Genomic DNA, 27,830 nt, shown 5'->3' on the forward strand with positions numbered 1-27,830 from the left:
AAAAAAAAGATAGGCTCACAACCAAAGAGACAAGAACCTTACAGAGGGCTGCTGGAAATGTCTTCCTGTGTCTTCATTAGAGATTACAATAATTACAAATAGTTATTCCTTAGAAGTGATTTTTTTTTAAAAAAATGTACTTGTTTATTTTCTGTGCATGGATATTTTGTCTGCATCTATGTCTGTGAAACACGTGCATGCCCCGTACCTGAGGAAGCCAGAAGAGAGTGTGGAAGCCCTGAAATAGACAACCGTGAGCTACCATGTGTGGGTGCTAGAAACTGAGCCTGGTCCTCTACAAGAGCAGCCAGCTTGTAGCTTCTGAGTCATCCCTCCCGGCCCAGAAATGATTTGCCAAGGTCTTGCCCAAGCTAATGATTTACCCAAGCTGACCCTGGAATCCTGGGCTTGAGCAACCCTCTGCCTCAGGCCCCTGGGGGGATTTGTGGAGTCTGTGTTTTGTGTGGCTGTTTTGGAGTGCTGGGGACTGAAGGCACTGAACAGAGCCTGCACGTGTCAGGCAAACATTCTACCACCTTTGGCAGCTTTTTACTTTTAAAAAGTTGTCCAAAAACAATTAATTACGTGTAAATGTGTCTTTGTGTTTGGAATTGTGCATGGGTGGGGACAGGTACATCTCTGGGTACATGTGCTTAGGAGTCCAAAAGAGGGTGTCAGATCTCCTGGCTAGCACTGGAGTTGTAGGTGGATAGGAGCTGTCTGGGACGCCAGGATCCACACTGCAAGGGCGGTAAGCACAGTTTGTGCTATCTCTTCTTCCCACCCACCCCCTTTTATGATTACTGTCATTTAAGCTAATTTTGCTACTTTATTCTTATTCCTTGTATTTGTGTGTTTATGAGAATGTATCTGAAACATATGCGGGGTTACAGGTGTCTGTGAGCCACCTGAAATCTTCTTGTTTGGGGGGATTCTCAATAGGGTTTCTCTGTGCAGCCCTGGAACTTGCTCTGTAGATCAGGCTGGCCTCCAACTTATAGAGATCCGTCTAGCCTCTGCCTACCAAGTGCTGGGATTAAAGGCATGCACCACCACTGCTGGGCTAGCAGTAAACACTCTTAAGTCCCAAGCCATCTTTCCAGGCCCTTCTTTTTATTTTAATTTTTTGTTTTGTTTTTTATTTATTAATCTTTTTGTTTATATTTCAAATATTATCCCTCTTCCTTGTCTCCTCTCCATGAACCCCCCTCCCCTTTGCCTCTAAGAGGGTGCTCACCCCACTAGCATCCCCCTTCTCTGGGACATCAACCCTTCTTTTTATTTTTATTTTATGTGTATGGGTATTTTGCCTCTGTGCATATGTACATGTATATGTATATATGTACCACGGGCATGTCTGGTGCCATGGACCCCCTGGAACTGGGGTTACAGATAGTTGTGAGCTGCAGACAGTTGTGAGCCACTATGTGGATGCTGGGAATTGAGCCCTGGTCCTCCAGAAGAGCAGCCAATGCTCTTAGCTACTGAGCCACCTCTTCAGCCCCCTTCTTTTTATTTTTAAGATTTCACTAAATTGGACTGGAGAGATGGCTCAGCGGTTAAGAGCTGCTCTTAACTGAGGTCTCTTAACTGACTGCTTTTCCAGGGTCCTGAGTTCAAATCCCAGCAACCACATGGTAGCTCACAACCCTCTGTAATGAGATCAGATGCCTTCTGGTGTGCCCAAAGATAGATGCAGTGTACTTACATATAATAAACAAATTATATATATATATATATATATTTCACTAAATTGAAAGCCTGAGAGTGAACTCACACTGTAGTCCAGGCAGGCCTTGAATTGTGATCCTCCTGTCTCACCTTCCCAAGTAGTTGGGATTCTGATGGGAGAGGACCAAGGTGAGTCACAGACTAACCCAGTTGGAGAGATGTATTAGGCCCAGAACATTCCCAGAATTCCTCATCATGGAATCACTGGGACTTCAGCGTCTAACAGGGAAGATCTCAGAGGTGAGTATTACTAGAACGTTCCTGATCTCTTTGCAATTCGAGAGAGATATTGGGACTGACAGGGAGAGGCCAAGCAAGGAGGGTGGCTGATGGCAGATGGAGGAGAGGTGGGGAGGCCACTCTCATACTGTCCCTCTCTGGCCAGCACCTCAAACCCTAGTAGCAAAGGACAGCAGCATGAGAAAAGAGCTGGGTGGCTGACTGTTCAGAGACTGGAAGGGGACAGCAGAGCCGGTCCACAAAACACAAGAGACAAGGGACATGCATGCCTGCTTCCCCACACATACCAAACATGCGCCCCCACACAATGGCACTCACCTCTCTCTGATGACTTGGCACAGCCTCCTGACAGTTTACAACACCCGCGTGCGCGCGCGCGCGCACACACACACACACACACACACACACACACACACACACACACACACACAACCATCCACCACCCACTCTGAGCAGGACCCCAGAGCTGCAGGCTTTGCAGCCTACCAGCTGCAGGCCCTGCTCGCCCTCCCTCTCCTTTAGGGCTGGGTTTTTCCAGCCGGAACCTCGCTCCCTCTACTGCAATCTCTGGAAACTGGTGTCTGACGCGCTGCTCTCGCCTATTATTTATTTATTTCTTCTTTTCTTCCTGCTGAGACCCTCCTGTCAGAGGGAGAGCCGCAGTCCGGAGACAGAGAAAGGCAGAAGCTATAGGGGGAGCTGGGAGCAAAAAGGAGGTGGAGAGAGACTCCCATACACCCTGTCTGCTTTCCACAGAAGACCATGAGCACCGGGCAAGAGGCCAGGAGAGATGAGGGAGACTCCAGGAAAGAACAGGAAGCTTCGCTTCGGGACCGAGCCCACCTGAGCCAGCAGCGCCAACTCAAACAGGCCACCCAGTTCTTGCACAAGGACTCGGCTGACCTGCTGCCCCTGGACAGCCTCAAGAGACTCGGCACCTCTAAGGACCTGGTAAGGACCCTGACCCTTTCTCTCCTCTTCTTCATATCCTGTGTTTGGGGTGAAGGGAGGTGGTCTAAAGGGCAGAGCCTCAATCTTCAAATTTCTTTCTCCTGTTGAGATGGGAAAGATGTTTCTGCCAACTTGCAGCCCCCCAATCCTCCCCAGATCCTTCATTGGGAATGTTTCTTGGCCTGGTGGCAGTGAGGGTCCCTGGGCTCATAACTCAGCTTCCACCGTTTTCCCCCCTTAAAGCCCAAGGCTATCCTGGGGTAGTGGAGAGTCATGTTGTTCAGCGCAGCCTAGAGGACCCGGGATTCCCAGGGAATGGACACATAAGGACAGTAAGGCCTAGAGGATCCGTCACCCCGGGGTTATGACTCCTACTTCTAGATTCCTTCAAAGCTGCCCACGAATTTGCCCCATTCCTCAGACCTGCCCCCACTTTTGCCCTTTCCCCCCTATCACCCACTTACTGAGGGTCTCCTGGGCAATCAGGGGTTCATATGGCTCTGACCTGGACCTGTCTGTGTCCTTATGTCCCTTCCTCCCAAACCACTGCAGCAATTTTGGCCCCCCAGAGGGAACAGGCCGAGGGTGACAATGAGGAGGTAAGGGGGGCTAGGGTCAGCGTGCAGTCTTTGCCCCCAGGGATATAATGGTTAAGAGCACGGGCTTTGGAACCACCTTGCTTGGGACCAAATTCTGGCTGTAATTTGGAAAGTTGTCTCTGTGCCTTGTTATCTCCATCTGTTAGAAAGGAATAAAGTTGCGAGCATCCACCTGGTAAACAGGTCACCTAGGCTTCCACATACTTAGCACTGTGACATTGCCTAGCTAATAGCAACACTAAGGGAGACGATTGGGAATGCTTCTAGCTATGGGTCCTTTTAGCTTTTGAGTTGCTGGGGCTTCTGGGGGGTCCGGAGAATCCAGAATTCCATCCTGTGGGAGCTGCTTCTTCCTGGGGGGTAAATGCATTCTCTGTTGCTTTAACTGACCTGGCTCTGCCTTTCTGTCCTTCTCCAAGTCCCGTCTCAGCAGCCCAGAGAACACAGGAGACAGTTGAGGAATAGGGAGGGATGTGAGAGCAGGTTCTTTGATGTCCCAGGGCCTGGGCCTTGTGCTTCTTCATACAGTCCTACACCTGTCTTGCTCTGTGGACACTACCACCTCAGAGTAGCAAGCTCAGCCTTTTCACACCAGGGTTTCTCACCTCTCTCCTTTGCCTTACCACCTGCACGATCTGCAGCAGGTAGCGCCTATGACTTTGGGCATGAAGAAGCAACATTCTGGAAGCCCCTCTTCACGATTGGGATAGCCCTGACACACACTTCCCACAGTGAGGAGCCTGGAGTCACTGTGGAGAGAAGGGCATGGGAATTGTTTGGGTCCCAAGCTGGCTGTGCTTTCCCAGAACAGCAACTCACTGCCAGGGTCTCCTGAGGCCAAGGGTAGAAAAACAATCCCAGGCTCCCAGGGTCAGGTGGAGGAGTGTGTGGAGCTTGGGAGGCTACAGCCATTCTCCAGGAGACTTTAATTTGTTCAGAGTCTCACTATGTAGTCCTGGTGGCTTGAATCTGCTACATAGCCCAGGCTGGCTTACAACAGTGCCTTTTAAGTTTATAAACAACAGAATTAACCATACTTTAATTCTGAGCTAGGGCTATGTAGCGCAGGCTGACTTCACCTTTGTGGTGATCCTCCTGCCTCCCCACTGCTGAATGCTGTGAATATAGGAGTGTGCTACCATACAAGACTAAAACCAACCGTTTTATTTTGTGTCTTTTTCCTTTTTATTTTTAGTACTGGGAATGAGACTTAGGTCCATGTGCATGCTAGGCACATTTTTCTTTGACTGAACCATCCCAACCCCCAAGCCACGGAGCCTCCCTCTTTATGCTGAACTAGGCCCTGGGACAGAAAGATGAGCAAGACAGATCTGACTTGAAGGCCCTTCTGGGCTGCAGTGGGGGTGAAATCCAAAAATAACATCTGTGAGAATCAAGACCGAATGAGCTACAAGGGTGGAGAACGATGGAGGGCAGAATAACGCAGAGGCCAGTTCTGCAGGTGGAGTGAGAGGTAGAAGGAAGGCCCTTCTACTCAATAGAGCATAGGGAGCTATGCGTACAGATTGGCCTAGTGAGAACTGGGAGGAGGGGTTTCCAGGAGAGGTGAGCAAGGATAGAGGCTGGGGTGGAACACAATCTTCCCCGGGGAAGAGGCCTAGCGTCACTAGAGTATGAGAGCAGTGTGGTGGACAATCCAGAAAGACAATAGCCAGGTCGCCTAGGGATCAGTTCAGAAAATACAAAAACTGGGAGGAGCTGCTCATATCTTTAATCCCAGCACTTGGGAGAGAAAAGAAAGCAGATCTCTGTGAGTTTGAAGCCAGCCTGGTCCACATATTGAATTCCCAGTCAAGGATACATAGAGAAACCCTGTCTCAAAAAAAGAAAACAAACAAACAACAACAACAACAACAACAACAACAACAAAAACAAGACAAAAACAAAGGAGAGGGTCTGGAGACACAGCTCAGTGGGGTTAAAAGCATTGCTTGCTTTTCCAGAAGTCCTGGGTTCAATTCTCAGCACCCAGATGGCAGCTCACAACTGTTTGTAACTCCAAGATCTGACACCTTCAGATTTAATTTAATGAGATTGCAAAACAGCAATGCTCATTTTAAAAAAACAAACAAACAATAACAATAAAAAACAAAAGTAGGCTGCCACTATACTTGTGTGTGTTATTTGTGTGTGTGTGTGATGTATTTTATATAGGAGAATAGCACTTAACAATTTGTTTTCAAGATAGGTTCGCACTATGCAGCTCTGGCTACATGCCATGTAGACCAGGCTGGCCTTGAACTCACAGAGATCCACCAGTCTCTTCCTCCTTAGTTCTGTATGGGCCACCACATCCACACCAGTTACATTTTTTTTTTAAAGGTAGTCGAGGGTGGGCTTGAACCCAAGGCTGTTCCGCTTCAGTCTTCTGAACACTGGAGATGTATAGGAATACACCACCCAATCTGGCTTGTAAGGTTGTGTTTACATTTTACTTAAGCATTTCTCAAAATTGAATGTATAGGAGTCTTATTGAAACAAAATTAGGGGTTAGGCTGGTCTTGATGACATACACCTTTAATCCTAGATCTTGGGAGGAAGAGGAAGGTAGATTTGTAGTTCAAGGCCAGCTTGGACTACAGAGAAAGCTCCAAGTCAGCTACAGTTACATAGTAAGACCCTGTCATAAAACAAACAAAATGTCAGGTGATGGTGACACATGCCTTTAATCCTAGCACCTAGCACTTGGAAGGCAGAAGCAGGAGGATCTCTGAGTTTGAGTCCAGCCTGGTCTACAGATTGATTCCAGAACTACCAGGGCTACACAGAGAGCTCCTGTCTTAAAAAAACAAGTATAAAACCAAACCAAAACCAAATCAAATCACACCAAACAAACAAACAAACCAGATAACCAAACCAAACCTAGTCCGGGCTGGGAGAGCAGCTACTCAGTAGAGCATTGGCCAGGTATATGCAGGCTCCTGGGTTTACACCCTAGCACCAGAAAACAACAAAACAAACAAAATTCTAGATGCAGGTCTGAGACTGCATTTCAGACAGGCTTTATCATGTCATTAAAGTTGGATCGATAGCTTAGAGGTTGCACTTCCAGAGGACACAGATTTTATTCCTAGTACATACTGGCAGCTCACAATCATTTGTAACTCCAGGTCTAGGATATCTGACGCCCTCTTCATGGGCCCCAGAAATGCATATCAGCAAAACTCATAGACATATCCACCCCTTTATATCTTAATTACATTCACATATAAATTCTATGTGTGTTGGCTTGAGGACCACACTGTGAGTAGCAGGGCTTTAGCTAAGTCAGTGTAGAAAGGCAAGTTTTGGAGGCAGGCGTCTGTGAGAGGGGGAAGGTGTCCAGTGGCCCAAGAGAATTGTGGGAGTCTGGATACAGCAGGTGTCCTTACAAAGAAAGGAAGCCAAGCTGGTACAATACAGGATGGATGAGAGCAGCTACAGATGAGAGGCCAAGGCCAATCGCTCATTATTCTAGCCTGCATTTTTTTTTTTTTTTTTGGTGGTGGTGGGGGGTGTCAAGATAGGGTTTCTCTGTGTAGACCTGGCACTTGTTCTGTAGACCAACCTGGCCTCGTACTCACAGAGATCTGCTTGCTTCTGCTTCTCTAGGGCTTTTAAAGTCATGTGTCACCACGGTCTGGCTCATATCTTCTGCAATCATATTTTAAAATACTTTTTGAGGCACTTGGGCCCGGCTGGCCTCAAACTCAAGGATGACCTTGAACTCCTGATCTTCCTCCCTCCAACTGCCAAGGGCTGGGATGGCAGACCTGTGCTACCACGAAAGAACTGTATCACACTGGAGCTAGTCATGCACCTCTGGGCAGGTGCTAGGGGTTGAACCCAGGTCCTCTAGAAAAGCAGCCAGTTAATGCTCTTAACTGCCGAACCATCTCTCAGCTACTTTCTTACTGCTCCTGTCTGGGGTAGAGCTGGGGCAAGCATTCTGTGGTTTGCAAGGTTTAAGATGGGGAAGCAAGTGGCCTGTATCCTGGGCTTAGACTGCTTTCACTATTTTGGGATGGAGCCAGCAGCCACACAGTGTGATCCAAAGACGCCTGGTGGAGGGAAACCAGAGGCGGCTTCAGGGGGAGTCTCCCCTGCTGCAGGCCCTGATCCGTGGCCATGACAGCAGCAGGACCAGTGCGACACAGGTTCCAGCTCTGCTAGTCAACTGCAAGGTAAGAAGACTCCCAGTGCACTTTTGACTATCGCTTACCTGCTGAGCCCGCTCACTTCACAAGCGTTCCCTTCTGCTGGGCTGTCGTCAAGAGATGGAGAGAAGGCGTTTCTCTTCTTTTCTGGACCAGCATCTACTTTTCTGTCTGTCTTGTCTTTCTCCTCTGTGTACTGCCAGATGTCCACACCATTGTAGTACTATATGCCCTCATGCTTTTATCAAATTATATTTAAATGTTCCTTTTTGGTACTGCACACATTGGAAAGGTATGCATGTGTACAAAAGGCTCACATTCCAAGGTGAAGAAAAATCTCAGGCTATGTATGTTTGTGATGCCACGTGCCTGCGTGTACATGTGTGCGTGCAGTGGCCAAAAGAGGCTGCTGTATCCTCTGGTATTGTGAGCTGCCCAATCCAGGGACTGAATTTAGGTACTCTTAAAGAGTGGCAGATGTTGTTAACCACTGAGCCATCTCTGTGGCCCCCAGGCTCCTCATCTCTAGAGCCACTGGAGCACCCACTTGCTGGTGGACAATCCCAGTAAATGCCCACGTCCTCTTTGCCCAGAAATCTTACTTCCTAACCTCCAACCATCCCTTGTCCACATTCTATTTTTTTAAAAAAGATTTTATTTATTTATTATATAAGTACACTGTAGCTGTCTTCAGATCTTATTACAGGTGGTTGTGAGCCACCATGTGGTTGCTGGGATTTGAACTCAGGACCTCCAGAAGAGCAGTCAGTGCTCTTAACTGCTGAGCCATCTCACCAGCCCCCACAATCTATTTTTTAAGGCCCACTTCTGATGCTGCCTCCTCCTTGAGCTTCCCTCTGTCCCGCAAGAACAGCTCCCTGTCCCCCAGGCACACTATTCATGGTCCTTTTATAGACCTTACAATGTTCTACCATGGAGTGCAGTCACACTTCATCTCCAACACTGCCAAGGAATAGTACTCATTGAAGTATCTACTAGCCATTCACCTTACATAGTAGATACTCAATACATGTTTGGAACAGGAAAACGGATTTTTTTGTGTGTGTGTGTATCTAGGTGTTTACCTTGATGCCTGTCAATATCCCAAGGCATTCTTCCCTGTCTTCCTGTTTCCATTCTTGGTCACCCAAATCCGAGTGTCCACAGAGGAGGTTGGTCTTTGTAGCCCTCTCCTTAGACTGCAGCTCTTTGACTAGAAGGCCTCGAGGTTCCTCTAAACAAGTAGCTCTGGCCCTGAGCTTTCTTACCATGTGGAAATGTGGAGTATGACTTCCTTGGTTGGTTTCTGGGAGTCAGTTTCACTTCTGAAAACTCATTCGTCCCCCTCATCTCTTAAGGAGGCCAGCATGTTGAGAGTTCCGCCCAGTCCTCCTGGGGGGCTTCTCAACTCATCACAATCCTTCTTTCTTAGTGCCAGGACCAGATGCTTCGAGTGGCTGTGGACACAGGGACCCAGCACAACCAGATTTCTGCTGGATGTCTCAGGCGCCTGGGGTAAGAACGCAGCCTAAGCCTGTGCACAGTGGACGGCATTTCCGCCCCTTGCCACCCCCTTTTTGTTTTTTGATATAGAGTTTCCCTGTGTAGCCCATGTTGGCCTCAAATTCAACAACCTTTTTATCTCAGCCTCCTGCATGTGGGTTTGACACTACAGGCCACATTGGGTTTGGGGTGGGTGTTTTCTCTTGGGGGTGATGAAATATCTTCAAAGTATCTATTGAAGATGGCTGTCAGTGGCTCCTGTCTGTAAACCTAGCATCTGAGGGTAAAGAACTAGGAATCCAAGGTCAGCCTTGGCTACCTAAGATATCTGAGACAGCCTAGGCTCCACAAGACTGTTTCAAAAACCACAGCCTCCCCCCACCAACCCAAACAAAACCAACAACTGAGAGTGAACCTGATGGCACAAACGATCTCAGCACAGCTATTATGTCGTCTTTAACTGGGGGAGGTTGGTTGGGCAGCTCTGGCAGGAAACAGCTGAACCTTACCTGGCTCAAGGAATGGAAAGGCAGCCTAGATCAGTATTAGCATTTTGTTTGTTTTTGAGACAGGGTTTCTCTGTGTAATAGCCCTGGACTCATTTTGTAGACTGGCCTGGCTTCCAAAGCAAGTGATCTGTCTGATTCCCAAGTGCTGGAATTAAAGGCCCACACCACTATACCTGGACTTTTTTTTTTTTTTTTTTGGTTACATTGGCTTTGTAACTTGGGGTTGTGGGGGAAGGGGCTGGAATTGGAGACTGTTGTGGCTATAACTCTTGCTTTCATTTCAGGTTAGGAAAGAGGGTCCCAAAAGCCCCCGGTGGGGATGTGGCACCTGAGCCACCAACTCAGGTAGAACAGCTGGAGTTAGAGCTGGGGCAGGAGACTGTGGCATGCTCGGCCCAGGTGGTGGGTAAGTCCTCTCATCTCTTCTACCTCTCTTCTGAGTGGTTTCGGCTCCTGTCAGCGCAAGCTCCCAGGACTCGCATATTGTTACCCATTCTGCTGATCTCGGCTGCAGGGGTAGGGGGTGGTGAGGTGGACTAGACCGGAGAGGGGCGAGTGCTCAGAGAAGGGCGGCAGTGGTCATACAGCCAACCTTGTTTTCCAATGGTTCCTGCAGATGTGGACAGCCCTGAATTTTGCCTGGGACTGCAGACCCTGCTCTCCCTCAAGGTAAGACTTGGGCCTGACCCAAAAATGCTAGGACAGGTAGAAGGCTCAGGGTGGAAGCCTGGATCAGGCTGGCAAGACTGAGAGAGTTGTTGAAAACTCGAAACTTGCTTAATTATCCCCCAAAGGAAAACTAAATGGGTTCCCTCCCTGAAGGGGCAGGGCCATGGGAGCAGCGGGAGGCAGAAAGAAGGGAGCAGGTATGAGCTGGCAGGGAGGTGACCACACATCCGCGGTCCCCACGGCAGTGCTGCATTGACCTGGACCGTGGAGTGCTTCGGCTGAAAGCCCCCTTCTCGGAGCTGCCCTTCCTGCCTCTGTACCAAGAACCTGGCCAGTGACCACTGTCTCAGCCAGTCCCTAGGGCGACACCGTGCCTTAGGGAAGAATGTGTGGAGTGGGTATTACCTGAGCAGGGCATCTGGAGACCACTGCATTAATTTCTTTTCTCACCACCCTGACCCCGCAGTTGGCCACCTCCCTCTCTGCTTCTTCATTGCTGCCTTCTGCCCTAGGAATTCCTACCGAGAGTATCTGTGACTCTGAGGCCCTGGTTCCCCATTCTCTCTTATCCCTTCCCAAGTGCACAACCAAGTCACTTACAGAAAAGGACCTCCAGCAAATGGGCTCTAGACTTCACCCTGGCTGTAGAGGTCAAAGTTACCTACTGCCTCCACTGGCCTGAAGCCCATCCCAACCTGGCCTTCCTCACACATGCCCCTTTAATCCTGTACCCATCTGCTTACAGCTGGGTGGGGGTGACAAGTAAGTAGGACTTGGTCTAGAAGGTACAGCCCCTGAGCTGAGGGCCTGCGGTCAGTAGCCTTTCTGGGTGGCAGATGTCTGGGTGTCTGACTGGTCAGCCTCTCAAATCGTGGTTAGGGGAAGAGAGACAATGATATATCTAACCCAAACCAGGGAACTGGGTCCCTTACATGGGAACTAAATACAAAGCCTATAAGCCTATGGTAGACCAAAGAGGAACCAGCATAGAAAGTGTCACTTTCTTCACTTTCTTCACTTTCGAGAGGCTCTGGGAGTGGGGTTCCTGGTCTCTTTCCTGACTCCTCCCTCATTGCAGCGCTTTGAGACAATGTCCCTCCCAGTCTGCCTCCTACTGCTCCATTAAAGGCAGACCAGCCCAGGGCAGGCCCTTAGCCTGCTTCTGCATCTGAATAAACACAGTTTCTATGCGCAGGTGTTCTGCCTTGGTCTCTCCCTCCTTACCCCCAGGAGCTTACAGTACCGATGCCCTCAGGGGCATAGGACACCCAAGCTGGAACACAGGCCTGTGAAGTACACTCTACACTGTTGTGCTGTACAGATATACAAGCAGTTGTAATAAGTAAGTGTTACCTCCGCTGTGAGGTAAATCCTGGACTCTGACATTCTCCATGTTCCTTTACTCTATTCATTTAGTTCAAAAGCCCCGAGGGCTGGGGAGACAGCTTAGTGGGTTGGAGCATTTGCCATGCAAGCATGAGAGCCTGAATCTGAGACTTAACACCCAGCATCACACCTGTCTGTCTGTAACCCCAGTTCCAGGCCTTCGACACCCTTACACAGTCATAAATACAGTCAACACACACACACATACACACACAGGTGTGCGCGCACTATGGTTGGTCTGAAACTACACAGACCCACCTACCTTGAACTCAGAGATCCAGCTGCCTGCCTCACTTATAGTCCAGATTGGAGAGCTGCATCAGATTGTTAACGCCTTTTTGTTTTATTTGAGATCAGATCTCCAAATGTGACCCACGCTGGTCTCAAACTTGCTATGGAGCCTTGGCTGGCTTTGGACTCATGATCTTTCTCTCAAGAACTGGGAGTACACTGGTGCACCATCATGTAAGACAAACTGTGAGCATCTAGTTTCCGACAGGCAGTCATGTTTGGGAAGCAGGTGGGTGAGGCTCTCAAGCAGCACGGTACTTTAGAGAACGGCAGTGCTGGATACAGCTGAATGGCAGAGCACTTGGCTGGTGTGTGAACACCCCTGGTTCCTCCTTTGCACACAGAGACATACAAAACAAAACCAACAAACAAAAACAAAACCAGAGAGAGATGATGACAAAATGAGAAAGCCCTGACCTAGTTGCTTCAGTAAATGGAAGAACACAGGAAGATGAGACAGGAAAATACCCTAAAAGAATAAATACTCTGCCGTTCATTCCTGCAATAACTGCGAGTGTCAGCTGCCTGGAGCTATGCTGTGAAAATCGGCACTCAGCAGGGGGAGGGGGGCTCACCCCATGCTCCCTCAGTTCCTCAGGCCTGAAGCCTTTCAGGTGTTGGAACATAGCAAAGGTTTGCTGCCTTGTCTCACACACAAGTCGGTTTCCTGCAGTGAGAGCAGGGAGCATGAGAAGGAGCCACGAGCAGAGGGGCAACCGATGGATCTCTTCATCACAGGCTCTCGGGGGGGGGGGGGGGGCACATCCATCCTCTCTGAGAACCCAGTTCTGCTCCTTCCTCTGTAATACACACTCCCCATCCTCCAAGGTCATGGATCGCTCTGGGGTAGGGTTGGGGGCTCGGAAGGATCCTTCACCAGCTAAGTGGTCGAGCCCAGCTAGGTGGGGTCCTGGAAGCTTGAGGGGGTACACTGTAGTGGCTGGTCCGGATGGTAGAGAGTCTGATGAAGCAGGGTACAGACTGCAGGGAGATCTTCAGGATCTGCAGGCCAAGCAGAGACTGGTGAGAGGCCGTCAGGCGCCCAGGCGCAGGCCCGCTGGCTCTGTTGACACTCACCCACACGCAGCTCCTGCAGTAGGCGGTGGTACTCGGGCTCAGCCTCCAGCAGCTTCAGAAGGTTAGTGGACTCCATGCGCTCCAGCTGCACCTCCCAGTACACGTAGATCTTCTGATTGAAGGTGACATATACCAAGCAGGGACTGTTGCGGCCCTCTTTGCAGGCGTACTGGCCTGGGAGATGGGGGCAAGAAGAGAAAGACCAAGGCTTAGTCCTGGTGTCAGGAGGAGGACAGGAACAAGACATCAAAGTCTTCTCATCTTAGTGATCTGGAATAAAAGAGGCAGCTGTGCGAATGCAAGGGGTAGGTAACAGGATGTCAGAGAGGAAGGCCTGTTCCTTTCTTCCAAGGCACACATCAACCTTTCAGGTAACTGCGTGTTTTCCAACTCCTTCCATTTATTGTGGGGTCCTGGAGTCCGAGCCCACAGCTTTGTACATGCCAGCTCTACCACCGAGTAACACCCTCAGCCCATTGTCACTTTAGTGGCCAGATACACCCAAATAGCCACTGCTGCTTTTCAAAGTCCGCAGCTGAGGACTGTGGGGAATACCCTGGAAGTGTTTTCCTCAGCTTGGCATGCTCGGGTGGAAATGTTTTCCCAGTCATCCCATCCTCTATGTATTTAAAGATGGAGGCCACACTGTGCTTTACTTCGTATTCCAAACTACCATGCTAGAGCTGGAGAGATGGCTCTGTACACTGGCTGCTCTTCCATAGATTGGGGTTCAATTCCTAACTAACATCTACATGGTAGCTAGCCATTGTCTGTAATTCTAGTCTTGGGATATGGTGCCCTCTTCTGGCCTCTGTGGGTACTGCACAGACACGGCACATAGACATACATCCAGGCAAACACTCATACAGGTAAGAATAAATAAAAATTTCCTCCTAACAAACTGTCAAGAGGGCAGCATGGCACCCACCCATGACCACTAGTGACAGCTAAGGAGCCCATTCAGGCATGAAGACATCTTTCAAGGGCGACATTGAACAGGAGTGAGTCAACCACTTTCTGGCACATTTACTAAGCTGGAGTAGCTGAGCTTAGTTAGAGGCCACCATCCCACCTGCACAGAAGGCACGGATATTTTCATCCACTTGGAAGCGCACAACGGTGCGGTTGTGATCGATGATATATGTCTGTCCATCCCAGGCACAAGCTACCACCTCCTCAAGCCCATTGCCCTGAAAAAGGTCAAAGACAGGATGCCATTTTCATAAGAGACTAGTCAGATGTAGTGTCATACGCCTGTAATGAGTGCTGCAGAGGCCAGAGGCAGAAGCCAGCTTGTGCTACACAGCTCATAGCAAGATGCTGTGTCAGAAAAGAAAAGAAACGAGAAAAAAGATCTGATGGTGGAGTGGAAGCCATCAGGAGAGACATAAAGGACCATGAACTTGACTCTGGGTGGCAAACTATAAATTAGGGTATTTCTCCATGTGCCAAGGGGGCAACAGGCAATCACTGACTTACTCTGCCTAATATTCAAAGCAACACTATGATGATGTCAACATTATTCTCAGTTTTATCTGGGAAATTTCTGCTAAGAGGGATAAAGTCACGTGTCAGGATCACAACCCAAGTACAGGTCTGTTCTGGTCAAAGCCACCCGGCTTGCCCCCGTGGTAGTATAATCAGTGTGGGCCCATCTGGCAAATGAGGGGCCACAGTGATATCACACAGACTCATGGACAAGGAGAAGCAGCACAGACCAAAACAGACCACGCATCTGTATTCATGACTAATAACCCACGGCTAGACCTAGTGCCTGTTCTCTGTTAGCGCTGCTATTTGGGCTGACAGGCCTGAAAATGATTTTCTAGTAGACTCATAGAGAAGAACTAAATTGTGTGCTATGAGGGCACACTTGAGCGTGACAGACACACTCACCTCAGGTCTGAGGAAAAGGCTCAGTGTTCACTGGGATGTGAGAAGAGCTGATTTAAATGTCTGCTCCTGGGGTGGGCTGGAATGATGGCTCAGCGATTAAGAACACTAGCTTTTCTCCCAGAGCACCTGGCACCCACAAGGTGGCTAACAACTATCTGTAAATCCACTTCTAGGGGGTCTGATGGTCTCTTCTGGCTTCCATGGGTACTAGGCACACACGTGGCACACAGACATATATGCAGGCAAAACATCCATATACATGAACATAATTAAACAAATGAATCTCAGAAAATGGCAGAAGTCCACTCACCGTGACATCCAGCTTCTCTAGGGCAAAAAGCTGGTGATCCACCTGCACAGACCACAGCAACTTGTCTGCTTCCTGCATCAGCTTCAGTGTCCCTAGAGGAGGAGAGGCGAGGTGTGTGTGTGTGTATGTAAATGTAGCTGTGAGTGTGCGTGTGAGTGTACAGGAGTATGTGAGTGTATGTGTTTGTCAATGTGTGAGTGTGCGTGTGTGCAGACCCCTCAGGCAGATCCCCACCTCACCCAGCCTAGGACTACTCACCATCCAGGGTGCACAGGGCGAAGAGGCCTGCGTTACCACCTTCAGGGTTATGACCTACGTGGGGAATGGAGGCAGGAATGAGGGCAGGTCCTGGGTCTCCTTTCTCCCAGCACTGCCTGGTTCCCTCAGCTCCTTCCCTCCTTTACCTTGTCTGATGTTGCCAATTAGGTGAGTGGAGACGTTCTTGTTGTGGATCCGGCCAGATGTCTGGTGCAGGACTACATCTCGGGCAGCTGGGGTCTCCCTGTGGGTGAAAGAGAGACTAGGCCAACAGAAAGCCAAGGGAGCCGAGTTCCTCTCTGCAGGAGCTTCCCCAACTCCAGAAGCCCACCCCTGACTCTTTCAGATCCATGGAGCAAATGGATGGGGCTGCCAGAAGGAGTCCTGAGACCTGACTGAATGGTTCAAGATGCTCGCATGCTTTAAGGTTAAAGGCCCAGGACTCCTGTCCCTAAACAGCCTTTTCTAATGGGCTGGGCTGGGGACTTAGATGGTGGAGCCCTGGCACCTGCAGATCTGTCTCACCACCATGTCCTTATACTGATGTACCAGCCACCCATTCCCTTACCTACTGTCTCCTGTGGCCTCCTCAGAGGCAGGAGGGGAGCCAGTGTCCTTGTTCCAGGTGCACAGCAGAACTGCATAAGCACACCCTGGCTGCGACACAACCAACTCAGGCACACCCAGAGGCCCTGGGGTCACAGAGAGACTGTCTACCTGCACCAGAGAACAGAGTCTTAGTGGGAACAAAGCAGGAAGGAAGGAAGGGAGGGAGGGAGGGAGGGGGGGGGGGAGGGAGGGAGGGAGGAATGGAAAAGAGGGAGGGAGGGAGGGAGGGAGGGAGACAGACTCTGCCACTAGGAACAGGGGAGACAAAGGCAGGGCTTCTCAGAATTACCCTCCAGCTCTGACAGGGACAGGAGTTCTACGGTTCATGAATGCCTGTCTGCTACCATCCCCTCTTCAGTCAATCTGCTTTCTGCTGGGTGCCCAGTGGCTCTGACCTGGTTCACACCACACACCTCACACACTGAATTCTCAGTCCACCATTCCTTGCACTCTAGACCTGTTACTAGAACCCCACTGGGACCTTGTCAAAAATGACCCGGATCTCTCTCAGCAAGGACATCTTCCTTTCTTCCCTGATGGCCCCACTTTCCGTAAGCCTTTTCTGTTCACCGTTCTTACCTGACCCTCCAGCATCCACTTCTTGAGGGACACCAACTGCCCTGCCAGGTGTTCAGGCCCCTCAGCCAGTTCTTCCCAGCGGAAGGCCCGCACCACACGGTCTGTGTATCCTACCACCAGCTCGTAACACCCATCTCCATCTGTAGGCACAGAAACACAATGGGTTTGGAGCCAAACCTCAACTGGTCAGCTTCAGCCCATGGCTGCCTTTCCACAGCCTGCATGCACTCCTCGCACTTTCAATTGAGAGCAGCTTCATGCCCAGACTTCTGAGCCACTCGCCATACCTTAGGGCTGTTATGGTTGCTGCCCACCCCCGCCTGGCCTTGGGCTCATGCAGCTTCTCACTGAACCGCTCTGCAGGCCCCATCATCTCAGCCCCCAGCTTCTAGATCCAAGCCACGGCCCCTTGGCCCATTCCGCACACCTCCTCCCTACACAGCCTCTGGCCCATCAGCAGCCCCATGTCTCCACCACTCACTCTCCTGCCACTTTCAGCTCTTTATCAAATGCTACCTTCCAGCAAGAATGTCTGAGGTGGGCTGGAGAGATGGCTCAGCGGTTAAGAGCACCCACTGTTCTTCCAGAGGTCCTGAGTTCAATTCCCAGCAACCACATGGTGGCTCACAACCATCTGTAATGGGATCTGATGCCCTCTTCTGCTTTGTCTGAGGAGTGCAAGGGCATACTCATATACATTAAATCAATCAATCAATCTTTAAGGGAAAAAAAGGAAGTATTAAGAATGTCTGTGGCAACTCCATTTAAGATTGCCACTTCTCAGGCCTGGCTCAGAAGTTAAGAGCACTGTTGTTCCTCCAGAGGACCCCAGTTGGGTTCCTGATACCCATGTCAAGTGGCCCACAACCTCCTGAAACTCCAGCTACAGGAGATTTGACCTTCACTTATGCCTGAATAACCACACATAATTAAATACAAATAAATCTTTAAAATTGCTGTCTCGGGCGGGTAAGAGCACCGACTGCTCTTCCAAAGGTCCTGAGTTCAAATCCCAGCAAGCACATGGTGGCTCACAACCACCCTTAATGAGATCTGACGCCCTCTTCTGGTGCATCTGAAGCTACAGTGTACTTATTTACAATACTAAATAAATCTTTGGGCCGGAGCAAGCAGTGTTTACCAGAGCAAGCAGGGTTGATTGGGGTGAGCGGGGCTGACTGGAGCAAGAAGAGGTCCTAAAGTCAATTCCCAACAACCAGATGAAGGCTCACAACTATCCATACAGCTACAGTGTACTCATATACATAAAATAAATAAATAAACCTTAAAAAAATTGCTGTCTCTACCTTGATAACTTTAGCCCTGTGATTTATTTTGTCCATAGCAACTTACTACCCTCTAATATAGTATTGATGTTTTTGGCAGTGTTCTAATCCTGAGCCAAATTCCCAGCTTCATTTTTTAATTTTCTTATAGAATTTGTTCTGTCTATTCTTAGAGGTCATGATTTTTTTTTTTTTTTTTGCTTGCTTCATTCATTTTTGTAATTCTAGAACCTAGAACAGTTCCTGGCTTGTAACAGGAGCTCAGTAGCTATACATTAAACATACAACAAATGAGGAGAAAGTAAAACAAAATTCAAAGAGAGAAGGTAAACACTGCACATGTGCACCAAGGTGCCAGCTCTCCACACCTAGGGTTGCTATGGCAACAACTCTCCATCTTGGCCCAGTCCCCTGGGGTCTGCCCAGGAACCCACTGGCCCCCGCCCCTTGGCTGCTCATGCCCACCGATGTCGCTGATCAGCATGACCTTTGTGTTGGCCGGGATGTGCTGCTTGAAGACAGGTCGCTGCTCCTCTCCAAGTGTCTCATGGTGCCCAGAGGCATCCAGAGCCTTGGTGGGTGTCAGGTCAAACAAGTGCAGCCAGCCTTCTGCGCTGACTGCTACCACCAGGTTCTGGGAGAGAGAGAGAGAGAGAAAGAGAGAGAGGGAGACAGACAGACAGACAGACAGACAGAGACAGACAGAGAGGCACAGGAGAGACACGAGGGTTGGGGAGAGCTTATCAGAGGCTGACGTTCCCTGGGAGTCCCTGGGAGTCACAATGGAGGCAAGGGCCTGGAGCTCTACCCTCACCCACGTGCTTACCTTCCCTTTATTACAGACATCTCCGACCCCAACACAAGTCAACTGCAAGAGAGAAAGGGAACCTGAGAGAGGTACCAAGAGAGAACATTCATCTCGAAACTTCCAAAGCATTCATGAAAGCTTGTCATGTGACCTCCATAAATTGTCTTTATTAATAAACAGACACACTGAGCTGTACAGTTTGGTTTGTCCATATAGCAAAGTGGATACTTAAGGAGGTAAAAATCTCAGATTTAGGGAAAGAAATTAAAAAAGAAAATTTTTTCCAATGTATGGTGCACACCCATACCCCTCTAGCACTCATAAGGCCGAGGCAGAAGGACTGGTGTGAATTCCAGGCCAACCAGGGTCATATGGCAAGACCCTGTCTTATAAGCCCCCACCCCCCAAAAAAAACCCAACCAATTATCACATTTCTAGATTATTCCAATTATTACTCTCATTTTTTATTATATCGTCACATACTATATAGGATATTTTAGTTAACAGCCTATCACATATATGGTGATGGACCTATAAGTTCCTATCACATAGCTGGGTGTCAATGAAAAGGCTGAGGCAGAAAGACTGAGAGCTTGAAGCCAGCCTGAGCTACGAAGCAAGACCCCGCCTCACAAAACTAAGGTAACACAGTAGCTGTATTAGTTTATATAAATGCTGCCGTCACCTGATAATCAAAGAACCCAGCAATGCATTTCTCAGACCATGTCCTTGCTGTTAACCAATACATGGCTGCACTGCCTACTATCAGACAATAATCAGGCAGCTTCCATTCAGTAGCAAGCTTACTCTACAACATAAGGACAATTTAGTTATTTCTTTTTTTCCTATTAAGTTGAGACAAGCTAGAGTCATATGGGAAGAGAAAGCTCAACTAAGAACTTCCCTCCGTCAAATTGCTTGTAGGTAACTTCTGGATTAAAGACTGATGCCAGCGGGCATAGCCCTGGGCAGGTGGTTCTGGGTTCTATAAGAAATCAGGTCAGTAAGTGCCTCAATGTTTTTTACATGAATTGGTGCTTCCAGGTTCCTGCCTTGAGATCCTGCTCTGTTTTCAGATTTTGCAACAGACTATAAACTGTGAGCTGTAATATACCTCTTCCTTCCTGAGTTGTTTTTGGTCATGGCCTTTATCCTGGCAACAGAAAGCCAACTCCCACAGGCTGGTCTTGTGGGAGAGTTGAAAGGGGAGCAGAGCAAGTGAGAACAATCCCCGGAGTTAAGCCCCCACACCCCCAGTGAGACAAACCCTGAAGCAGTGGTCCAGTGAGTTGCCTGGGGATTCACTGTGGAATCACCTTGGCATCCAACACAAAGGCCTCCTATCTCCTCCCCAAGACCAGTAGGGATGAGTACTGACCATTCCCTGGCACATGCAGGTAAGCCATGGCCGGCTGTCGTCATTCTTATACACGGACAGTTTCCCGCTGGTGTCTCCCACAACTAGCTCATTTAACTGCAAATGGAGAGAGGGGCATTAGGAAGGGGTCTCAGCTCAGCCATCTCTGGAAAAACCTTAACAGTTGAATATGAGTAACTCTATTAAACAGCCTTTGATGGGCTGCAGGTGTAGCTCAGTTGGTAGCGTGCTTTGCCAAACGTGCATGAGGGTGCATGAGGCCCAGGGCTCCATCTCTAGCCCCCACAGGAGCCAGGCATGGTTGCTGGGTATGGTGGTAACCCTTTAATCCCCACCACTCCAAAAGACAAGGCAGGAAGATCACTGTGAGTTCAAGGCCAGTCTGGTCTACAGACTGTTTCAGGACAGTTAGGGATATACAGTGTCGCAAAAAACCAAAACACCAACAAGGAAAAATAGGCTCCAAGATACACACCAGTCATCTCAGCACTGGAGGTGAGGGCAAGGTGTCAGAAGTGCAAGGACATTTAAAGTTACATAGCAAATTTAAGCCAGCCTTTACATCAAGGCTTTGAGAGCTACAGTAGATCTGCCTGTGATCCCAGCACTCAGAAGACCGAGGCCAGAGGATAGCAAGTTCAAGGCCAGACTGAGTTACACAGCAAGAACAGGCAGGTGGCTCAGTAGCAGGGCACTTGTCTGGCACAGGTGAAATAGCAAAGGGAGACAACAACAAACAGATCTTTTGGAAGCAACACAGACATAGTTTTCCAGAACTTACTTCTGTGTGTGTGTGTGTGTGTGTGTGTATGTATGTGTGTGTGTATGTGTATGTGTGTGTGTAAGCAGTGATTCAGGTAAGGCAGCCGTCCACACAGCTCTGCCCACATGCCTAGCCTCGGCTATTCTCACGTATTCATTACAAATGGGAAACGTTTTGAAAACAGTGCAATAGGGAACTTCTGAAGAATATCACCTCAGATGTCATATTTTGTCAGAGGTCAAAGTACAAAGCCAGTTCCCAGGGACCCAGTCTCTTCCTAACAAGACCCCTCTGTTTTAATGATTTTCATGTGTACAGGAACACAGAGGAACGGCCTCCCCTGAGGGACAAGGCCTGAAGGTATTGTTGGCATCAGCATCCTGGCTCTGGGCCTGGGAGGGCCCCTTAGGGAGCTTCTCCCCCACCATCCACCATGAATCCTACAGCTATCCATCTGGGGAGCTCTCATGATAACTGGGTGGCTCCAAACCCTACAGTTTCTACAGTTTCCTGGTCTTCTCTGGAAAAGAAGACAATGTTTCCCATAAAGAGAGGAAATTAAAGTTAGATTATTTTATTTTATTTTTTATTTACTTTTTTTTTTTTTTTTTTTTTTGGTTTTTCGAGACAGGGTTTCTCTGTATAGCCTTGGCTGACCTGGAACTCACTCTGTAGACCAGGCTGGCCTCGAACTCAGAAATCCGCCTGCCTCTGCCTCCTGAGTGCTGGGATTAAAGGTATGTGCCACCATGCCCAGCTGTAAAGTTAGATTCTTTTTTTTTTTTTTTTAAGATTTATTTATTATTATATGTAAGTACATTGTAGCTGTCTTCAGACACATCAGAAGAGGGCGTGAGATCTCACTATGGATGGTTGTGAGCCACCATGTGGTTGCTGGGATTTGAACTCAGGACCTTTGGAAGAGCAGTCAGTGCTCTTAACCGCTGAGCCATCTCTGCAGCCCCGTAAAGTTAGATTCTTAAGAGATCAACAATAAGGGAGACTAATGTGGTGACATGGGTCTGTTAGACCCAGCTACTTGAGACCTGCCCCAAACAGAAGAAATCTGAGAGAAACTGGGATTGAGATAATCATTTGATTTTTGTTTGTTTGTTTTTGATTGGTTTTTTTCGAGACAGGGTTTCTCTGTGTAGACCTGGTTGTCCTGGAACTCACTCTGTAGACCAAGCTGGCCTCAAACTCAGAAGTCCGCCTGCCTCTGCTTCCCGAGTGCTGGGATTAAAGATGTGTGCCATCACACTGGACCCCTTTCCCCCTCAAAAGAGATGATTTATTCTTATTTTCTCTATGAGAGTGTTTTGCCTGCCTGTATATCTGTGTACCATGTGCATGCCTGGTGTCCTCAGAGCCCTGGAACTGGAGTTAGAGACAGTTGTGAGGCCTTGGGTGCTAAGAATCAAACTGGAGTCCTCTAGAAGAGCAGCCAACACTCTAAAGCACCAAGCGATATCTCCAACCTTGATTACATTTTTCCTAAAAATTTTAAGGCAGAAACTTCTGGGCCATATCCATGTAGGGTTGTAAATCTTCCTTCTTTTCTGGATTACTCAGAAAAGGGCAACTTTTCATTTCTTTTCAGAAACTTCCATTTCTGTCTTCTCTAAGCACACTTTCTTCAACACTTTGGGCTTATAACAAGTATTTTCAGGGTTCCTTACATTTGTCTTTAAGGCTTTCCTCAGCCGGGCGTGGTGGCGCATGCTTTTAATCCCAGCACTTTGGAGGCAGAGGCAGGCAGATTTCTGAGTTCGAGGCCAGCCTGGTCTACAGAGTGAGTTCCAGGACAGCCAGGGCTACACAGAGAAACCCTGTCTCAAAAAACCAAAATAGATAGATAGATAGATAGATAGATAGATAGATAGATAGATAGATAAAGTTTCTTGTTATGGAGCTGGAGAGATGGCTCAATGGTTAAGAGCACTGACTGCTCATCTGAAGGTCCTGAGTTCAAATCCCAGCAACCACATGGTGGCTCACAACCACCTGTAATGAGATCTGAACCTCTCTTCTGGTGTGTTTGAAGACAGCTACAGTGTACTTACATATAACAATAAATAAATTAAAAAAAAAAAAGACTTCCCTCATCACCATATATTTGCTTGTGAGCCATGTGTCTGATCTTGTTTCAGATGGCCTTTTCCTTCTCTCTCCCATTTTCTACCTCAGACAGCTGCTGAGTTTGACAGCTTGCATGCTGGGAAGTTTTTAGGTTTGAAAAAAATTGTCCTTGTGCTTCCAAAACAAATATCTTTAAAATTACAGATATGTGTTTACTAATTTTATGTGTCTGCATGCACACACACACACACATATATATATATATATATATATATATATATATATATATATATGTATATATATATATATATATGCCACATGGTATGTGTGTGTGTGTGCACACGCGTGTGCATGTGTGTGTGTACAGGACAACTTGTAGGAATCAGCTCTCTTCTTCCATCCTGCGGTTCCTAACAGAGCACACTCAGATCCCCAGGCTCGGTGATAAGCCCTTCTATCTGCTGTACCTGCTTGGTTTTTTTAAGTATAAAATGCTGAAAGGACCCTGCAAGAGTGTATATGCCTACAATCCCAGCACCCTGAGGTTGAGGAAGGACGCGAGGGCTACAAATTCCAGCTCAGCCTGGGGTAAGTACATTGTGAGACTTTATCAAAGAAAAAAAGATTAGAAATGAAAGAAAATGCTCAGCCAGTCCTCCAGTTTCCAGGCAGCTGTCTTGTTGAGAAGGATTTCTCAGCTTTGCAGAGCCACAGAAACAGGAAAAGAATCATAAAACACTATGGGATGTACACTGAGCAAGCAGATATGACTCAGCTAGGCAGTTTGAGGCAACAATGTGGGAGCGGACATTTCCAAGGCAGCCTTGGATGCTTGAATGCTTCTTGAATGCTTCTTATCAGACCTGCTGCTCTGACAGAGTTTGGCTCTGGTCTCACCCCATCGAAGTGATGGTGAGGACCCTCAGAGAGAAGGTGAACCATGTCTAAGGAGTGCTGAAGGAGAAAGGTGCCCTCTTTCTGTGATCTGCTTCAGTCTCTGGAAGACATGCGATGCTGCATCCAGCCAGGGTTCTGTGGGCAGTCCGAAAGCAAGTTTCATTCCTGGCTTCTCCCTCTGCCTCAGCAGGAAGTAAATCACCTTCAAAGAACTTTAGGCTAAGGGTTTATCAAATTGAAATCAGTCTTTGTCTCCATTCCCAAAGCTCCAATTGTCTGGGGACTACTAATCATATTTTATTGGTAGTGTTGAGACAGTGTTTCACTCTGTAGCCTTGGGTGGCCTAGAATCTGCTGTGTAGAGCAGGCTGAACTGGCAGTGGCACTCCTGCCTCTGCCTCTTTAGTGCTGGGATTACAGACATGTACCATCATGCTTAGCTACAATCCCCACAACACCCCCTCTTTGAGAATGGCTGTGGGGAAAGAATGCAAGGCCGCACACGTTCTAGATTAGTGCCCTTCCACTGGGCTACACTCTCAGACTATAACTGCACTTATATGGACCATGTGGTACAACTGATCACTTGTTAACTAGTCAATTTTCTCAACCTCTTCCATGCCCCCACCCCATGCAAAGTTCTTCAGGTGGCTTTGAAACAATCACATTTGCTTTGTCTTTTAAAATAGCACTGGATCAACACCTCCACTATATGGTAATATTTTGGTAATATATGGTAATATTTTGCTTTTCATACTTGCCTTTAATAACAAGTTTAAATCAAAAACCCAAGTTTGATCCCTGGACAGAATCCATGTGGTTGGTGGATGAGAGAACCAACTCCTATAAATTGTCCTTTGACCTCTACACCTGTCCTGTGGCTGTGAGCGTGTGTATGTATATGTGTGTGTGCTTGCCCTGTCACTTAAACATGCAAATAAAGCAAGCGTAATTTACAAATTATTGAGTATGGGGGATGAAACGGTTCAGAGAGGGGCTTAGTGGTTTAGAACTCTTACTAGTTTGCTCCCCAACATCCACATGACAGCTCACAACTATTTGTGCCTTCAGAGTTCCCATTTTAGACAAACAAAATAAGGAAAGCATAAATGACAGTTGAACCTCTCTCTGTATCTGTGGGGCATTGATCATAGGAACTCTGTGAATACTCAAATCAAGTGCCTTATATCAAACCATACAGTAGCATTTACACATTATCTCAACTACATTTTAGTTCTTTTTTTTTTTTTTTCTTTTTTGGTTTTTCAAGACATGGTTTCTGGGTAGCTCTGGCTGTCCTAGAACTGGCTCTGTAGATGAGACTAGACTAGAACTCAGATATCTGCCTGCCCTTGCTTTCCGAATGCTGGGACGAAAGACATGCATCATCCCATCCAGCTTAATTCTTATTCTTTTATTTATTTTTGTGGTACTGAGAATTCAATCCAGGGCTTTGTTCATAGTCAGGCAAGTGTTTGGTAGCTACATCCCCAGGCTGCTACCATATACTTTAAATCGTCTCAAGGGCTAAATACAGACCCATACTGCATATACTTTGGTCAGTGGTAGGCTCCATATATCAGGATAAATACATTCAGGTTTGTGTAAGCATACACTATAATGTTAGGACAGGGGGCTGGTGAGATGGCTCAATGGGTAAGAGCACTGGCTGCTCTTCTGAAGGTCCTGAGTTCAAATCCCAGCAACCACATGGTGGCTCACAATCACCTGTAATGAGATCTGACGCCCTCTTCTGGTGCATCTTAAGTCAGCTACAGTGAACTTATGTATAATAATAAATGAAGCTTTGGGCTGGAGCAAGCAGGGACTGAGCAAGCTGAGTTGACCAGAGCGAGCAGAGGTCCTAAAATTCAATCCCCAACAACCACATGAAGGCTCACAACCATCTGTACAGCTACAGTGTACTCACATACATAGAATCAATCAATCAATCAATCAATATTTTAAAAAAATGTTAGGACAGCAAAGTAACCCAATAATGCATCCCTCAAAGTATCCACCGTTAGGTTATGCAGGACTGAAGCTGCTGTGCTGTGCTGTTTAGGTAATGGTGTCAAGAAATGAAATCTGAAAGCTGGGTGTGGTGGCGCACACCTTTAATCCCAGCACTGGGGAGGCAGAGGCAGGCGGATTTCTGAGTTCGAGGCCAGCCTGGTCTACAAAGTGAGTTCCAGGACAGCCAGGGCCATACAGAGAAACCCTGTCTCGAAAAAACCAAAAAAAAAAAAAAAAAAAAAAAGAAAGAAAGAAAGAAAGAAAGAAATCTGAACATACTAGGTACAGTCCCATTTTTTTTTTTTTTTAATATTTCCTATGGTAGGCCTGGCGGCGGGGGTGGGGTGGGGCTGCTAATACTGTTAACACTAACAGTTCCAGAGCCTTAACTGTGTGCCTGTCATCGTTCTACCTGCTTAATGTGCATTTATTTATTTAAATGACGAGAAAAGCATCAACTGCCTAGGAAAGAAAAAAAGTAGGTAGAAATTGCTTTTGTATTTCAACGAAGAGGTAACACTACAAAGTCGCCAGACACCTGAGTCAATTCTGGGTAGGCACAGTAGAAGCCTCGCATGGTCCACACTGATTATGGGGTATCTGCGGTAGGTTGGAGGCAGCAGAGATATCTACCGGTTAATTCCAGTGTAGGAGCAATACAACAGTGTGGCAATAGCAGCCAAGAGTGTGGGCAAGCATGGTAGCATGGGGAATGGGGGGGGGGGGAGGGAAAGCTATAGGTAGAGGGATATTATTAAATGCAATTTACAGGTTAAAAAATGGGCTTTGAAATGTAAAGATGTTTTGCAAGGGAATTGCGGCTACGAAAGGAAATAACGCGGGAAACAGGCTTTTACAACCTCCTATCCTGACAATCACTGAACTGTGCAAGAGAACCAACAACCTGTCTTCTTAAAATTAATGATAAAAAAATAAAATATGGCTGGAGTGATGACTCAGCGATAGGACATTAGCTCTTCCAGAGGAATGGGGTTTAATCCCCAGCAGTGGCAGCTCACAAATGTCTCTAACGCCAGTTCTAGGGGACCCAGCGTTCCTCTTCTGGCTTTTACGGGCACTGCTCACACACGGTACACAGACACACATGCAAGCAAAACACTCTACACATAAATTTTAAAGCTAAAACAAAAAATAACTACTAGAGGCTCTGGCCCAACTAAGCCTCCTGCAGTGACGGTCTCAGAGCGATACTGTCAATCAAAATTTTCTGTTCCGCACGCCATGTTGACTCCAGTGCGCAAGCGCACAACACGCCATCGTGTCGTTCCCACCACCCCCATCTCGCTCCGCCCAAATGCAGTGGTTTGCAGTGCGCATGCACTCACCGCGTCGTTATCCACGTCTCCGAGGCAGATGGCGTGCGGGAAGAGACTCCCGCTGAAATCCAGCGCCACGCGCTGCACATAACTAACCGACCTCATGGCACTCTGGAGGGCTGAGGTGCCGGGCCACTGCACCAAAACGACCCCCGAGCCCTCAGGACAGCCGTGCACGCGTGTCAGGCCACCGAACCGGAAGTCTACGTCACCGCTTAAGCCTTGAGTTCCGGCTTTCTTCCCCTAACCTTAGGGGAGGAGGCGGGCCTTCCGTGCCAGGAGCTGACTTGATACCTGGGGCTTGACCTTTTTCTCTGAGGGGGATTCAGACCATCCCTCGGGTCATAGTAATAGCCGTCATAATTAACAGCTTTGTTTTCCAACAATTTTTATGAAATTCCCTAATGGAGTTGTCAACGCAATGTAGTGGATTACAACCCACGTTAAAAAAAAAACAAAAACAAAACTTAAGGGGCCAAAAATAGAGCTCAGCAATTAAGA

At 47.9% G+C, this 27,830-nt stretch overlaps 2 protein-coding genes across 8 annotated transcripts; one reads left to right on the plus strand and one right to left on the minus strand.

Annotated features, from left to right (window-relative positions):
- Positions 1-438: 438 nt before the first annotated feature.
- Nrip2 (nuclear receptor interacting protein 2) lies at positions 439-12,401 on the plus strand. Of its 5 annotated transcripts, none has more exons than XM_006506451.4 (7): positions 439-751; positions 2,728-2,922; positions 7,556-7,705; positions 9,111-9,193; positions 9,975-10,096; positions 10,307-10,359; positions 11,555-12,401. In XM_006506451.4, exons 2-7 carry the CDS (start codon positions 2,734-2,736, stop codon positions 11,696-11,698), a joined length of 741 nt encoding a protein of 246 aa, XP_006506514.1. In that variant the 5' UTR covers positions 439-751; positions 2,728-2,733; the 3' UTR covers positions 11,699-12,401. The 5 variants fall into 5 exon arrangements, with proteins under 5 accessions (XP_006506514.1, XP_006506512.1, XP_030111383.1 ...); XM_006506449.4 differs by lacking the exon at positions 439-751 and adding an exon at positions 1,845-1,971; XM_030255523.1 differs by lacking the exons at positions 439-751; positions 11,555-12,401 and adding exons at positions 1,871-1,971; positions 10,605-11,553.
- On the minus strand, positions 11,668-27,548 carry Itfg2 (integrin alpha FG-GAP repeat containing 2). Of its 3 annotated transcripts, NM_133927.1 has the most exons (12): positions 27,339-27,531; positions 20,238-20,333; positions 18,878-18,919; positions 18,517-18,685; positions 16,766-16,905; positions 16,146-16,294; positions 15,724-15,821; positions 15,578-15,631; positions 15,320-15,411; positions 14,186-14,303; positions 13,114-13,287; positions 12,065-13,038 (listed from the first exon to the last, which is right to left on the minus strand). In NM_133927.1, exons 1-12 carry the CDS (start codon positions 27,432-27,434, stop codon positions 12,935-12,937), a joined length of 1,332 nt encoding a protein of 443 aa, NP_598688.1. In that variant the 5' UTR covers positions 27,435-27,531; the 3' UTR covers positions 12,065-12,934. The 3 variants fall into 3 exon arrangements, with proteins under 3 accessions (XP_006505292.1, XP_006505293.1, NP_598688.1); XM_006505229.4 differs by lacking the exon at positions 18,517-18,685 and having other exon boundaries at positions 11,668-13,038; positions 27,339-27,548; XM_006505230.3 differs by lacking the exons at positions 18,517-18,685; positions 18,878-18,919; positions 20,238-20,333 and having other exon boundaries at positions 11,668-13,038; positions 27,339-27,539.
- Positions 27,549-27,830: the final 282 nt, after the last annotated feature.

The sequence above is a fragment of the Mus musculus genome, chromosome 6 (assembly GCF_000001635.26).
Source record: "Mus musculus strain C57BL/6J chromosome 6, GRCm38.p6 C57BL/6J".
NCBI lineage: Eukaryota > Metazoa > Chordata > Mammalia > Rodentia > Muridae > Mus > Mus musculus.